General features: G+C 37.1%; 1 protein-coding gene across 13 annotated transcripts in view; it reads left to right on the top strand.

Annotated features, from left to right (window-relative positions):
* The window catches only part of IMMP2L (inner mitochondrial membrane peptidase subunit 2), an 886329-nt gene that overhangs the window by 141926 nt on the left and 727991 nt on the right, over positions 1–16412 (top strand). The window contains exons 5-6 of one of the 13 annotated variants that reach the window (XM_055283716.2): positions 4644–4767; positions 15256–16387. The exons of 10 other annotated variants lie outside the window; for them this stretch is intronic. In XM_055283716.2, coding sequence (XP_055139691.1) covers positions 4644–4767; positions 15256–15327 — 196 coding nt within the window. In that variant the 3' untranslated portion in view covers positions 15328–16387. Of the gene's footprint in view, positions 1–210; positions 4251–4643; positions 4768–8243; positions 8613–15255; positions 16388–16412 lie in introns of those variants that run through there. 2 more of the 13 variants (XM_055283719.2, XM_055283717.2) reach the window with 2 other exon arrangements.

Below are 16412 nucleotides of genomic sequence, written 5' to 3'. Positions count from 1 at the left end.
TGAAAATTTTTTATTGATTGCTTTCTAATTGTAGTAGAAATACATTTTAGGTTTCCATTTATGGAGAAAGAAAAAAATGGCAGAGGGTAGAAGACTGATGTGGAAGAAAAAATAGAAAATATAACTTGATACTTCTGCTTGAAAAAAAAAGATAATTGAGGCAATTGGCCACACCTGCTCTGACCACGCTTGCTTCCTTTGGCTTCTTAGCATTTTCACCATCCTAACCACTGCCGGCCAGTCCCGTCACAGCTGCCCTCTGCTTCCTGCTGCGCTATATGTTTGGCCACTCTCATGTTCACATGAATGGTACAAGACGTTAACTCATGAAGTCAAAGGATACTCATCAGGTGGAGAGCAGCTGCACACATAATGCACAGCTCCACAGTGACATATAACAGTGTGTTCAAATACTTCAGAAAGACCCTTGCCACTTCGATGACACCAATCAAGGACCTGATCAGTGGCCACCAATTTCTGTATGTTGAGTAGCCTGAGTAGAGAAAGGGCCTTGCATTGATATTGTTTGCTTCATGTAACTACTATTTTACAAATATACAAGAAATAAGTATAAAAAAAAAGATTATCGATTAGAGTCATCTTTTAAAACTCGTAACCGTGGAATTGTCTTATAGTCTATTTTCCAATGAGATTCCTAGGTTTTTGATTTGGTAGCTAGTAATAGGGACAGATATTTAAAGTCTTTTGAGATGAAAAGATCCTACCTTATTTCGGCTTGAATACTCTGAGCTAAGTCATTTAGCACAACCTTATGTAACCCCATCAGAGTGTTTACTGTTTTCTAATATGGGGAGAAATGAAAAATTTAGAAAATTAGGACAGAAAACAAACAAACAAAAATGGCACTCAGAAAAGAAATAGAATAAGGAGAACACATCAGAACCCTAACTTGATTCATATTTGTTTCTGAGACTTTTGTTATTTGTTTAGAAATTATGATGATGTTGCTGATGATGTCATCAATGATGGCAGCAATGAAAATCTGTTATACTATATTTAATGCTAAATGCTTTACATAGGTTATGTCTGAGGTAAGCCAGAACCTGTTGAGAGAGGAACTTAATATATTAATCAAATCTAAGATTCATCTTTGTGTCATTTATTTTATCTTTGTCTTATGTATTTATGATAAAGTATTTCTTCATGTACTTTATGAAAAATATTGTCAATTAAACTATGGTATTATTGACTGTAAGATATATCTTGATTCCAGAGATGATAAAATATTTTAAAAATTATATTATCATCAATGAAATATGTTGATTGGTGAAAGTGAGACTAGCAGACTGATGAACAACTGTTTCCTATTTTGAAATCAGTTTTTAAAAAGTTTATCATTAATAAAGGAGGAAATTTTGAAAATGTGAGAACATGATGTTAAAAAACTGTTCCAATCCTGATCTCTTGGCTATCTTTGGGCCTCTCCTTTGTGGAAAAATACACACGTATATAAAACCCACTTATGTGAGCAGAGAATCAAAAGAAGGATTTGGAGGGGTCTGCATATCTTCAAGTAGGAGTAGCTTTTAATGTAAGTATAGGATAAACTTTAATTTCTGCTAGTTTTATACATTAGATTTCAAAATTGTGCTCTTGGGAGTGAGGGATGGTGGTAGGGAAGATTTTAAGAGTAAAACAGAAAATGAGCATTGAGAAATAAATACGTTGTTCCTTGGGGAGTGTTCCTTCTAGAGACACTGAGCCTGTAAACCATTCCCTCCTACGTAAAATGTCAGGAGCAAGATTAAATAGCTCTTCCTAGCATGCAGAGTTTACAGACTGCAGATATTCCCCGAGCACAGCAGACAATAGAGTAAGTTTAATTGAAAATATGCAATGTTCTAAATTCTGCATATTGTTTGGTGCAAAACTTGAGGAAGGAGGAAGGAAGGGAAAGAGAAATGGAACAAGTTTTTTACAAAAGGTAATGAGAGGAGAGCTGTTGCAGAGCCAGGGAACAAGTAACTGGCTATTCATTTGTAAGATCTGTGGAAAAGTGGAAAAAAGAGATTAAAGCATTACAGTAGTATAGAAAGATATTTCTTTTTTTGTTTCCAGTTCCCAGCAGAGAGCTTCAGAAATCCTTGGAATTTTCTGAGTCATTAGGGTGATGAGAGCATCTTTTGTTCTAGTGAGATTATCCTTGGTGGGCCCTTAAAAAGCTTCAGGTTGCAGGCTGGTTGCCCAACAGACCAAGCCTTGATTAGCAGCTTGGGACTTTTAATCTCATGTGACAACCTCTGGGGAGGGGAAAGGGGCTGGAGATTGAGCTAATCACTGATGGCCAGTGATTTAATGAGTAATGCTTATGTAACGCAGCCTCCACAAAAACCGTAAATGCCTGGGTTCTGAGACTTTTATAGTTGGCGAACACATCCACATGCCAGGTGGGTGGTACCCCCCAGCTCCATGAGGACAAAAGCTCCTATGCTCTGGACCCTTCCAGACCTCACTAGATTTACCTTCTCATCTGGCTCTTCATTTATGTTACTTTTAATGCACCAGTAATGATAAGTAAAGTGTTTTTTGGAGTTTTATGAACCACTCTAGCAAATTACTGAACCTGAAGTGAGGGGAGGACCCTCCCACTTCAGACTTTATATCCAAGTTGGACAGAAGTGTGTGTAACCTAGGGACCTTGTTTTGTGGGACTGAGCCCTAAAGAATCTGATGGTAACTCCTGGTTGTTATTATCAGAATTAATTGAATTATGGGACTTCGTGTTTGTGTCAGAACTGGTTGGTGTCAGAAGGAAAAACACTTCTCACTTGATGTCAGAGGTGGTTTGAGTAAACACAGCTCAAGCATACTTAGGAGAGGCATTGAGTTAAAGTCCAGGAAAACTGGAGGGAGGTAAAGAAGTAATAGGTTGATGGGAAGTGTGTTCAGTTGTAGCTAAGGAAGTTAAGGCAATAAAATAAAAAAGTAGTCACGTCAGATGCTTTAGAATCTAAATCTATAAATTCTTGGCTCTGGACAGGAAATTCTTTTTATTGTAGCTTCTGTACATTTCCAGTGGGTGGAGGCATTGATCATTAATATGTGGCTAGAATAGGAAAAAGAGACTTGACTGGTCCAGTTAATCTTTTTCCTGGTTAGACAGTATATCCATTGGAAGGGTGCTTAAAAGATGGAAATCTGATTGCCCATGTGACTTTGGGGCTAAAAGTATGTTCTTGTCTGAGGTCCTCCTTGGGTAGCTAATAGCCAAAGAGAAAATATAGTTTGCACGTTGCTGTATGCTGGATATAAACGCAATCAAGCTGGTAATGAAGAATTTGTATATACAAAGCTAGGAGAGGACATTGAAGCAAGGAGATGCTTTCTGAAGCTCCATTGCCAACCGAGAAGAATTAGCCTGAGATTGAAGAAGTGCATATCTGAGGTCAGGGACAAGGGGGGCAGTGCTCAGTGTCATCCTTTAGAACAGAGGGCAGGAATCCCACCTGGAGAGTGGAGGCAACTGAAAGAGAGGTATCGTTGTGTTGTCATATATTAAGGAACTCTATTCAGGTTTCCTTGAACTCATACTCTTATCGTAGTTGTTTGTCTTTTTGCCCTTTTTGTGGTTGTATAAGGCTGAAGCTTTTTATTTTAAAACATTTGCATCTTTGGATAGTCATTCTGTATAAAACACAGGCAGTGCATTACCTATAATTTTCACATTGGGTTATTTAAAAGTGCAGAAATTTAAGACACTTACAAAGCAATCTGAGTGTAGAATCCTAGATTTGAATTATTTTTTCTGTAACTGTCCACAGTCTAGCATTGCCCATATCTAATTTGTTCATAGTTTTAGTGATTCATCTTTATCAAATCTTTGCAAAGCATTGTACTTACTTTCTTGGATACGATAATCCTTTCTGCACTCATATTTCATCAGGTTGTGAATAATATAGTTAAACTATACAATTACTATAACAAGAAAAAATGGTAATAAGTGTGGGAACAAAACAACCCCTCTTGGTGAGTGTGAAGCTCAGGGGTGGGAAGAAGAGCAGGTGCAGAGTAGAGAGTGGCTTGTACAGGGTGCTGCATGTTCCACAAGGGAGTGGAGAGCCTCGACTAATGGAGTATCAGCAAGAGATCTGCTCCTGATGCTCACAGTCTTTCCAGTTCCTCTATCCCTGTGCTTTCTAGAGATTCTTTAGTCCTTTGAAAATCTTTCATTTACATATTAGCAATAAGCCATGTTTGTAATTATTACGAAAAACGAAAATAACAGGATATATTAGTAATTGGGACTGCTATTATAGTAGATAATAGGCTTTCAAATAAGTGTAAGAATTCTCAAATTTATAAGGTAAGGTTTTTTTATGTTAGTTGAATATATTTCAGTAGTGAAGTAAGGAGTCATATTACAGGTTGATTGTTGAGGTCTCTTAAATTTATCCTATAATTAGAACTTTATTCTTCATAGTTACGTGTTAATGTGTGTCTGCATTTGTGCTTTTTTTGTTTTAAAATGTGATACTAAAAATACACAGAAATCGAAATTTAGCCCCACTGCAGTTCCATAATCTCTTCTTGCTTTGTTCTGTTGCTAAGTTGGAAATTCACATTTGCTAGATTATTACCTATTGCCATGGAAATCGTTTTGTTGTATTTCTATTTCACTACAGGAACAAGCAGCAGGAGCTAATGGACCATAAGAGGGAAATTTGTTGTTTAAACGATGATTATCTTTTATATTTGGCTAACATGAAAAGGGGAAAGTACAGTTTTTCTGTCACACTGCATGAGAAGGTAAATGGATGAGATTTAGAGACAGAATTTACCTGAAAAAAATTTATACCTGTCTTGTGAGTTGGAAATAAAGTTACCTACTCACAAGACAAAATTATAAAATGTTCCTATATCAAGCTATGTTTTGTCAAGTCACAAAAGAGGTCCTGTGGCAGGTTGGGTTCCCTAGAAGCAGACATTGAGATGGAGTTTGGGGTATGAGATGTATTTTAGGGATCATCCCTGGGGAAAGGAAGAAGGAAGATACAGGATTGAGCAGGGGAGGAAGCCAAACTGTGAGGCAGGCCTGACAGAACCCTAGACAAGCCAGTGGGGCCCTCAGACAGTGTGGCCTTGAGTTGTCTCAAGTGACCCCTGCCCTGTCTGAGGATGTCGAATACCCCAAGGGAGGGCGGTTCTCTGCAGCTGTGGCGATGTTGAAGTCTACTGACCTGGCGACTGTCTACTGACTGCACTGCCCATTTATGGGCCATGAGTGAGTGCTTCTTTGAAGGGGGATCTGGGTGATGCATGTTGTTGTTTACATAGGTCTTATTTTGTGACTATCAGGGAAATTTTGCAATTTTATCCTTATAATATTAATAATTCCCCAATGTACATCACCTTTCTAAGCCAAGTATTCTGTAAGAATTAACATTTTACAGATTTTAGACGCGTTCAAGACACCTTTTAACATCCTTATTTTATTTGTTTAGTGCCCTTAGAATTATATAGGCAGTATTAGCCTCTACCACAAGCATTTTGAATTATATTCAAAATTCAGAGCAGATTGTGGCCCTTCATAGAGAGTTAAGGTTTTTCTTAATAGTTATATGGGCATTTAGGGCCAAACTTGTCTTTGTTTTTTAATCATTTGACAATGATTTCAAGCTTATAGAAACATTGCAAGAATAGTACAAAGAACTGATATGATTTTCACTCAAATTTTCATTAAGATTTTATTATAGTTGCTTTATCATATTCTCTCTCTCTCTCTCTCAATCTGTCCTCCCTCTCCTCTTACCATTACACATTATTATTATTTTGAAGTTTTTTTGGCTTGAGAGTACATTGGAGACATGATGCCCCAGTACTCCCTTAGTACTTCAGTGACTATTTTCTAAAAATAAGGACATTTCCCTACATAATCTCAGTATAACCACCAAAATAGGAAACTAGTATTGATACAATATTACCATCTATTACACAGATTCAATTCATAATTTACCAACTGTCCCAATGATGTTCTTTATATGTCCAGAATCTAAGCCTTGTATTTAGCTGCCCTGGCTCTTTGCTCTCCTTCAATCTGGAATCTTCATTAATCTTGCCTTATCTTTAATGATTTTGACATTTTTGAAGAGTACAGCTATGTTTTGTTTCTTTACTTGGGTTTATCTGATGTTTCCCTATGAATAAGTTGTTATTTTGGGCATTATTACCACAAAAGCGATGCTATGTTCTCAGTTCCTCATGTTAAAAGGTGTAGTTCATGCTTATCTTATACTTTTCTTGCCCCAGCCTTGGCACAACCAAAGATTTCTGGTTTCTTTTAGTGGATTCTAAGGTTGCTGTTTGCTACTGAGGTGTCTTTGCTTCTAGATCTTTTCAGTGAACAAACCTAGGAAATACAGATTTGCACATTATATGTATATATGTATGTACGTATATACGTATACATATGTATTGATATGGCTTGGCTGTGTCCCCACCCAAATCTCAACTTGAATTTTATCTCCCAGAATTCCCATGTGTTGTGGGAGGGACCCAGGGGGAGGTAATTGAATCAAGGGGGCCGGTCTTTCCTGTGCTATTCTCGTGATAGTGAATAAGTCTCACGAGATCTGATGTGTTTATCTGGGGTTTCTGCTTTTGCTTCCTCCTAATTTTTCTCTTGCCACTGCCATGTAAGAAGTACTTTTTGCCTCCTGCCATGATACTGAGGCCTCCTCAGCCATGTGGAACTGTAAGTCCAATTAAACCTCTTTTTGTTCCCAGTTTCAGGTATGTCTCTATCAGCAGCATGAAAATGGACTAATACATATGTACATTACATGTATATATGTATGTACATATATACATATACATCTCCATCTATCTATCTATTGATCAGTGATTATCTAAAAATATATGTTCCCACTGATCTCCTCAATTCCAAACGACAGGGTTTATTCTTCCTTCCCCTTTTTGTACTTGTAGGTTCCTTCTCCAACATTAGAAAACCTCGCTCCCATTATCCTCAGTATATTTATTTGTTTGCCCAATTTCCCCTTTTTATACTTAATTTTACAGCTATATGGGTCATCTCCTTGATGACCCACTATCCCCAGCCAACTGGTTGAATATTTGGTCCCAGTCTTGCTGTCTGTGCCAGCTAATTTCTCAGTCCTAACCAAGGGTAACGGGCCCAGATACTTCTTGTTTCCTAGCACTTTTATTATTTTCCTTTAGATATAAAGGGCTGTATGGACTCTAAAAGTGATTTGGCTGAGCAACTAGCATTTGGTATGGGTTATATCGTAAAACAAATTTCTATTAAAAATGGGGCTTTTAGTATTTTAGTTTTTTTTTTTTTTTTTTTTTTTTAGACAGAGTCTTGCTCTGTCGCCAGGCTGGAGTGCAGTGGTGCGATGTTGGCTCAGTGCAACCTCCGCCGCCTGGTTTCAGGTGATTTCCCTGCCTCAACCTCTTGAGTAGTTGGAACTACAGGCATGCGCCACCATGCCTGGCTAATTTTTTGTATTTTAGTAGAGATGAGGTTTCATCATGTTGGCCAGGGTGATCTTGATCTTCTGACCTCATTATCTGCCCACCTCGGCCTCCCAAAGTGTTGGGATTACAGGCGTGAGCCACCGCGCCTGGCCGTATTTTAGTTTTTGTAAAAAAAAATTATTATTCTAGATGTGAATGACATAACTTTAGTGCTTAGCTTAAGATTCTGTTATGCAAGGCAGTAACACTGGCATACACGCTAGCCGTTTTTGATGTTAAAGATAGTTTATGAATAAGAAACCATCTATATTGTTAACGCAGGTTTTTCTTTGGTTTCTTTTGGATTTATTTTTTGGCAGCTTGATAAGCAATAGCTAAAACGAGTTCTTGTTGAATCTTGTTTATTGGTTTGCAATAATGAGAACAGTTATTGAGTCCAATAATTTTGTGCTTTTATTTTCAAGTAACAAAGTGTTCTTATTTTGTGACGATACCACAGAAAGCTAGTTTAAAAGCTAGTTTTAAAGGATCTGTAGCTTGAGAGGTTATAATTTAGAATGGAGACATGGTGGTCAGAGGAAATGAGCCAAAGTTAAAAGCCTTTTCTGTGCCATTGCATCTGTAACCATCCTCAAAGTACTCTGCACTTTATGTCACAAAAAAGCCTCAAATCCTGTGGGTAAATGTTATCTGCAGGAACCTCATCATTTTTGAAAACAGTACTTTTATCCTTAGAGTGTTTGAACAAGAAATACAAATAATAGTATTTTCTTTTCTTTTCACAGGACAACAGATAGATAGAAGTATTTTTCTGCTATTTTTGAATAAGTGCTATGTGATATAAGAAGCAAAATCAAATTTAAAATTAATGGATGGTGAGATAGAAACTTATGGTATTATCTTGTTTAAATCTCTTTTGCCTCTTTTGTGAAACAGCCATTCTCTTCTTTTTGTGGGGTTATTTTATGCCTAATTTTCTTTTACAAGGTAAAATATAATTGCTTGTCAGCTAATAGTTTATGGCACAGATATTTTTGCCAAATGCATTAAAGGTAGATCTTGGTTATATATAACCTTTAAGGAACCCAGGGAGCACACCTGTATGGACAGAGCAGTTGATGGGCAGTGATTATGATCACACAGGGAGGGGGAGTGAAGGCTCATGTTACTCTTATTCTTTAAATGTATTTACATTTTATCATGAATCTTTTATGCGTTTTCATGTCCTTGTCTGATGTAACTTTACTTGCTTCTTATCCACACCCTCTCTCTTTTTGTCTGCCTTTGTCTCTCACATATATTCATTCACACACACCCAAATACACATACCTTCACACTTGAATTTAAGTAGCTGGCATGCTTAGAAATATTCTCAAATGGGGGATACATAGGGCCACTGTATATAAATTGGTGTACCTTTGTGTATATATGTATTTGTATAGTCACACACTCTATTTTCAAATAGAAAACCAGTCATACAAAGTATTTGCCTTATCTTAAACATTCAGTTTTTGTTTGTTAAGTGAATGAATGTGTGAGTCTAAAAAGAGCAATGATATTAAGGATTGGGGAAAACTGGGCATAGGAAGGATTACTCATGGAGAAGTTATTTATTCAGCAAAGATTGACTCGTCCAGATGGTTATATCAGGTTATTTATCAATCATGTGGAGCAGGCTGGGAGTGGTGGTTTATGCCTATAATCCCACTGCTTTGGGAGGCTGTGGTGGGCGGTTTGTCTGAGGCCAGGAGTTCAAGACCAGCCTGGACAACAGAGCGAGATCCTGTCTCTTAAAAAAAAAAATTAGCTGGGAGTGGTGGCATATGGTTGTATTCCTAGCTACTCGAGAGACTTAAGCCCAGGAGTTGGAGGCTGCAGTCCAGCCTGGGTGACAGAGTAAGACCCTGCCTCTATTAAAAAAAGAAATTCATGTGGAGCAATTGGTAGGTTGAGTTTATTCCTTCACCCCGCCTTACTGAACCAAATCTTATTTCTGATTAGTAGAGGGTAAGTGGATAATTAATTGAGATGTACACATATGTCATTGGAAAAGATAAATTATGCCTTAGATGAAGACAATGACCTGGGTATGGGATCAGGTATTTGTAATTTTTTTCCTTTTTCATCAGCTTTTCTTATGGCAGCTCATTTTCTGTCTTATGACAGCCAAGTAACTCAGTAGATTAAAATGACTTTTATATGGTAGAAACCATAATGAACCATTCAGGACATTTGCCTTTAAAAACAGCAATAAAAAGATCAAACATTCTCTAATTACAACTTTAACATTTTACCATTTGGAGTGATACTGCTAGTCCTGTCAATGAAAATTACCACTTGGCATCTTTTTGGAGTATCCGAATGTGTGGTTGGGGACTCACTTCGGCCTGGGGTAGCGCTTTGGGTCTTGTACAGGATTTTCTGAACCACTTTTCTAATGTGCCCAAAATGTAGAGAACAGGATACTGCTTCCCCTGCTGTTTTCCTGAATGTCAACATCGTCCTCTCTTATAAAGGGCAAATTGCTGTATTGAAAGGAGTGTAAGCAATGAAAATCCAAGATTTGGTTAATAGTTCAGGTTAGAGTACCAACCACTTGGCTTTCTTACCCCCTTTTTGCTCAAATGCCACTTGTCAGTGAGGCCTTCTTTGGCTATCTTACTCAAAACTGTGCCCTTGCCCATCTTATTCAAAACTGTACCCTTGCCCCCCATCTCCACCTTGCCTTATTTTCCCAGTAGTACCATTTGACATACACATTTTATTTATTACATGTCTTCCCTATAAGAAAGAGATCCATGAGGGCAGGGCTGCTGCAATCCCAGTGCATTGTACAAAGTAGGCGTTTGTTCATTATTGGTTGATGAACAAGGCCTTACAGAACCTACCTAATTTTTCTAAAAATCCATTTCCTCAAGTATAAAATGGAAGTGTTAGGAAGTACTTTGTGTGCTGTAATATACTTTATAAGGTGTTTTGTCATTATTAATCAAGTTAGAAATTCTAAATTTAATACAATTTATGTATTTCCTTACTTTATCCAGTTTAAAAAATACTTAAAATGTAAATATGTAAAAATTATGTAAAATGCTCTTTTTGAAATGAATGGGGACAACTCCAAAGCTGCCTTTTTGGCCCCAGTTCTGTTTACTGCTACATGACTCATTTTCACTTGTTTATGAATCATATTTTTTGCTTGCTGCTTAAGAGATTCCTTAGCTAGAGGCCAAATGGAGCAGTGATTGGCTGAAGAGTCAAAAGATTGTTTACCTATGATACAAAGTCCTTCAGGATCTCCTCCTTTCTGTCTTCTTTCAGTAACAGAGGGGCAGTGCTGATAGAGTGCAGCAAGGCCCAGTTTCTGCCCTACGAAGTGCTTTAGGAGTTGGGGAGAAGTAGGAATGAATTGTGACTTGGAGTGGGGACCAACCTTGACAATGTGCTCAAGGCCTGAGATACAAAGCTGAATTCAGCAGTCTCTACCTGATTTCCTAGTGGAGATACCATTCCCCCTCCTCCCCCTCTCCTCCTCCTCCCTCCTCCTTCTCCTCTTCCCTCCTCCCTCCTTTCTCCTCTCTCCTCTCTCCTCTCTCCTCTCTCCTCTCTCCTCTCTCCTCTCTCCTTTCTCCTTTCTCCTTCTCCTTCTCCTTCTCCTTCTCCTTCTCCTTCTCCTTCTCCTCCTTCTTCTTCATCATTTAGAGATGGGGGGTCTCACTCTGCCACCCAGGCTGGAGTGCAGTGGCACAGTTATAGCTCATTACAGCCTCAAACCCCTGATCTCAAATGTTTCCCCCATTTCAGTGTCCTGTGTAGCTGGGGTTGAAGATGTGAGCCACCTCACCTGGCTGGGAGATACAATTAAATAACTAAGTATAACCAAGTGCTTAACTGAGATATAAATAAGACACAAGAGCATAGGTGAGGCAGTGATACTGAAATGTAGCTGGACAGGTCAGAGAAAACTTCCTTGATAAGGTGACATATAAACTGAATATTCATGGGCTTGAACATATAAAAGTGGAAGGAGGGGGATTTCAGGAGGGGCAGAGTGAGAAAAAGAAAAATGAAAAAGAAAGAGGCAGAAAAACTTAGTGCATATTTTAGTTTGTCACTAGGGTGTTTGGAGGTTCAAGGTGAGATTTTGATTATTGAATCCTCCACTTACCCCTCTTGCCTTCTGGGATTCTGGACTGATGCATTATTTATAAAAAGATATAGAAGCCAACAGGGAAGTAAAGTGCTGTTTAAAAGGTGGACAAATGCTGGATAGCCCTCAATGTCTGACTTTTTCAGTGAGGAGTGTTGAACCATGAGGCTTGGTTTTGTAGGCTTAGCTCAGTTTTCTGGTCCAGTGAAGCCCAATACCCTTCACTCATTCAGTTGTAGGTGGAGACACTGGAGCAGAGTAGAGATGAGGATGGGCAGGCCAAGAGATTCTTTTTAATCACCCAAAATAATTATGACCCCTCAGCCTGGAGAACCAGATCTTGCCTAGGCATGCCTACCACTCCCAGAAACAGGCAGAGTGGAGGTCCGGGGAATCTGGGCTCATTTCTTTAAAGCACAATAACTCCATCCAAAAGGTTTAAACTTGGCAAAGTATGGTAACTATGACTCTTGCCTTGGGAAGGAACTAATTAGGGTTATATAGACAGGAGAGAAACCCTCTTTATTCTCTTCAGTCTCTCTACTTCACATGTGCATAGCTAGAAACCTTAGAGGGATATGTGGGTTCCCTGTCCCCAGTCACTCTAGCCTACATTTTCTTCCTCCATTCCTCTTTATGACTAATGGCAATCATTTCTCACAGGTTTATTTTTTGTGTGTTAGAGTATAGGTGACTGGCCACAGAGTAGACTGAAGATGACTGTCCCCTACCTGGATAAATCTGTGTCCTTGGCTTTAGAATATTTGCTATAAATATTAAATCCTTGGAAGTATGGAACCACATTTGTAGCTACTGTTAGCCAAAGGTGCCCGGTAATTACTGTATAACCTGAGTAATATTTTAATACAGAAACTAGAGTTCTTACCTGCTTCTGAATTTATCTTTGCCTCTTGAGCCACCTTCACTTTCATTTGTGGAGGAAGAGGTGTTCTTTCTTCTCTTCAGGGTTGCCTGTCCATCTGTATTCTAGGTCTTCTCTCCCAGTTCCTCAGGCTCTTGCTCCATTAGTTATTCCATTTCTTGCCCCTTTAATCAGCTTTTCTGTACTGACTGCTTTTCTGAGCTTTTGAACATGCTCAGGTTTCTCTCATGTCCAAAATAGAAAATGACAATACCCCAAACCATCCCTTGATTCTGTGCTCACCACTTTATTATTTTTTTATTTATCGTTAAGATTTTAGAAACAGTTGTTTATATTTGGTCTTTCTTGCCTCTCCTTTGCTCTTTTGCCTTTTGGAGTCTTTGGCAGTCTTGCTTGTTCCTACCATTGGGATCGCCTTCATGAGGGTCATCAGTGATCTCTGACTTGCCAAATACTTTTTGATTTTTTTTTTTTTTGTATTTTGTATACTTTTCAATGCTTGTCTGAAATTATGTACTTTTCTTTTGTATTTGATTCATTGAATGTTAATTCCTTAAAAAGCTCTTCTCTTTTGGTTTTTGTGATTCTGCTCTTTATGAATTTTTCTTGTTCATACATGGCTATTTGTTAGTGAACTTGCTGTCTATCGTCTCCTTTTCAGAATTTTTGTGTCACTGTTCTTTCTTGGACCCTTGACCTTATCACTCTACAACCTTTCCTGGAGCAAACCCTTTTATGGGTCTGCTGCTAATTCCATATTCTCTAGCTTCAGCTTAGGCATTTCTGTTATACTTCAGATCATGACATCCAGTTGCTTCCCAGACATTTCCACTTAAATAACCTACACACACTTCATACTTGATACATTTGATGACAATAAAAGTGTTCCTCTTTCCTGTTTGCTATTTCAATGGGTGATAACACCCTTTCCTCAGTTTCTCAAACCAGAGAGTTGGTAAGCATTTCAGACTTCCATTTAGCTCATTATAGTGTAACCAGCATGGTACCTGCATATCCTAGGCATGCAATAATGATGTGTTCGAATGAATGAATGAATGAACAAATGACTTCTCTCTTACACCAAGTCCTGCATCTTCTTTTCTTTCTTCTCTTGAACTTTTCTCTTCTATTCTTCTCCATTCTTAATATTCTAGATGAGACTGTCCTCTCTCACCTTGGCGATTGCAATAGTCTACCTTGTTCTTATCATTGCTAGTGTATTTTCCTCCTCACAGTTTTTCATCTATGCAAGTACTGTCCGATTGAAATGTATTATACAAGGCATATATACAGTTTTACCTATTCTAGTAGCTACAGTTAAAAATAAAAAGAAAGAGGCAGTATTGATTATAATAATATATTTTATTTGATCTAGTTTATCCAGAATATTCTTTCAATTTGTGGTCATGGTCACATTTCAAGTGCTCAGTAGACATGTGGCTAGGGGATACCATATTCACTAAAGTAGCTCTACCCTGCTAGCAGAGTAAAAATCTCATCCAGTCTCTGCTTACATTGCTCCTCTGTTTTCACTTTTTCAATGACTCCCATGTCTTACAGGTCAAAAAAATCTCAATTTAGTAGTATCTGCTGTAAGGTGTGACGTGGTCTGGCCCTTCTCTACTTCCCTCTCTGACCTTTGTACTTTGCACCCTACTAATACCAAACGAATGTAGTTCCTAGAAATATGCTGGGTTAATCAGCTACAACAGTTCGTGCGGTGTTGTTTCAGCACTTGTTGATGGAAATGCAGGCATCTGAGTGAAAACATGGTTTTCTTTATTCTCAGATCTACTTATTTTTAAATATGGTGCTCAGATTTGCGCTTTCATTCTGAAAACATGGAAAATAGATAGTAGGGAGAATAACCTGATATTTTTCACTTAGAATCAACTCAGGTACCTTGGAGAAACAGATTCTGTTACTTTTTGTGGAGAATACTGAGGTTAAATTGTATTCTAAGGTTAGCAGTTTATGCCTGGTATTTCTTTTTACAATTTCTGATGATACAATATGATATCAGAGTATATCAGAGACAAGCCGGATGGCCAATTTTAGACTAGTTTTAGTGATAACTAAAGGGCTAATTTTTCTCTCTCAAACTCAAGCGTGACTATTTATTGTCAAAATATTCAATAGCTGGACAAGCTAAATTGGTCCAGGAAAACCTAATTGGGTAAATTTTCCATCTTGCATACCTCTGCTGCTTATATTTAAGGAACCCTAGGGAATAGCTGTTAGTAAAAATATTGATTACATATCTGCGCTTTTTTAATAGCTGCATATTAGTTCAAGAAGTTAAATTTCAAGGGACTAAAATTTTAAAGGAAAAAAAAAAAACTGAATCGTAGCACTAGTCCTTTCACGTTCATTTAGGTGAATAGTTTTGTTTCTGTTGCATTCTGGGTGTTGTTATCAGTCTGTGTGAGGAGGACCACACGATTAGCCTGCTCGTATTTTGACAAAAGATCGTTATCTGGCTGAAGCATATTGTAGGAGTCAATGAATATATAGTCTATTTCAGATTCCTTAAAGATATTAAATACCTAACTTTGAATGTAGAAGGTATTTCTTAATAAATGTTTAAAAACTCTCATGTCGGGGCCTTCATGTGACAACTAATAAATATACCATTGGATGGTGTTAACAAAAAGACATAATACTGTGAAGTGCCTTCAAATTTTTTAGATATTATAATAAAGTAGTATTTTTTCCTGACAAATAAATTAGCAGTGATTTAATCATTTTATGTTAATTCATGTTGCAGAATATGCACAGAAGAGTTTTCGATGGAGCTATTTTACTATTTTCTAGTAACTTACTTTTGATTTTTATTTAGATAATTCATAATACTAAATCAGCTATAGAGAACAGTTGCCACTTGCAGTGTATACATGGATTTTGTTTTTACCTAAACTTATGTGGATGTATGAAATCTGTTATTAATGTTAGAAAATAAAGTTGTTCATGAATGTTATTTTATCTAAAATTTCCAGACTTGAACTGACTTGCTAGTTTTCTTAATCTTAAAGTGAGTTCTTATTTACTTGATGAGCAAATAGTAGGCAGTTACATGTTAGACAATTTTGTTATTTAGAATTTGATAATATGTGCCATTTTATATTTCTGGAATTTTCGGATTTTGAAACTATAAGCCTTCAGATATGTATCATTATTAATAATATATTATTATTTGCGAAAATGACTGGTATTTCTATTTGACTTTCAGCCTGGTTCCTTTCCACTATATTCACTTGATAAGGGAATTATTATTTTTTTTGGCTCAGTGAAATATCAATAGTGCTTTTCTGAGGTGCAGCAATCCAATGTGAGATTGTTTTAAGGTGCCATATTATGAAATTTCATTTCACCATGTAAACATCTTGACATATTTTGCAGTTTTTAAAATGGCTTTTGATTAAATGTCTATAACAACTATTATCCTGCATAATACATATATAATTTATGTACTCTCATTGGGTGCGTTCTTTGACTGGAATATAAATTTTCATTTACATATCAGTTTAAGTTTGAATTATGTTGTAGAAGTGAGGAAGTGATATTGTACATGATATTTCTTATCTTTAATAGGACTTTTTTTTACCATAAGGGTTACTTGAAGTTTTCAATGATATTTTATTGGCAATTCTGGTCTTCTCTTACAGTGTACAAATGTCATGTATTGTGTTCTTCAATTAATAAACAAATTGTATTCTACTGCCGGATTAGCCTTTCAGTAAATGTGTTCCAAAATGGTCTCATTAGCCTTTTAATAAATATTATAATTAAATATGCATAAATATGGGAAGGTCTACTGTGTAACAATGTAGTTATTATATGTTTTAAATTATCTTGTATTCTTATGGAATTGTATACCTGTTTCTCATGCAGAATAACTACACCATTAAGAGAGGATACTAACCT

Source organism: Symphalangus syndactylus, chromosome 6 (genome assembly GCF_028878055.3).
Source record: "Symphalangus syndactylus isolate Jambi chromosome 6, NHGRI_mSymSyn1-v2.1_pri, whole genome shotgun sequence".
Classification (NCBI taxonomy): domain Eukaryota; kingdom Metazoa; phylum Chordata; class Mammalia; order Primates; family Hylobatidae; genus Symphalangus; species Symphalangus syndactylus.
The sequence above is the reverse complement of the archived record's forward strand: the minus strand, read 5'-3'. Positions and strand labels throughout refer to the sequence as shown.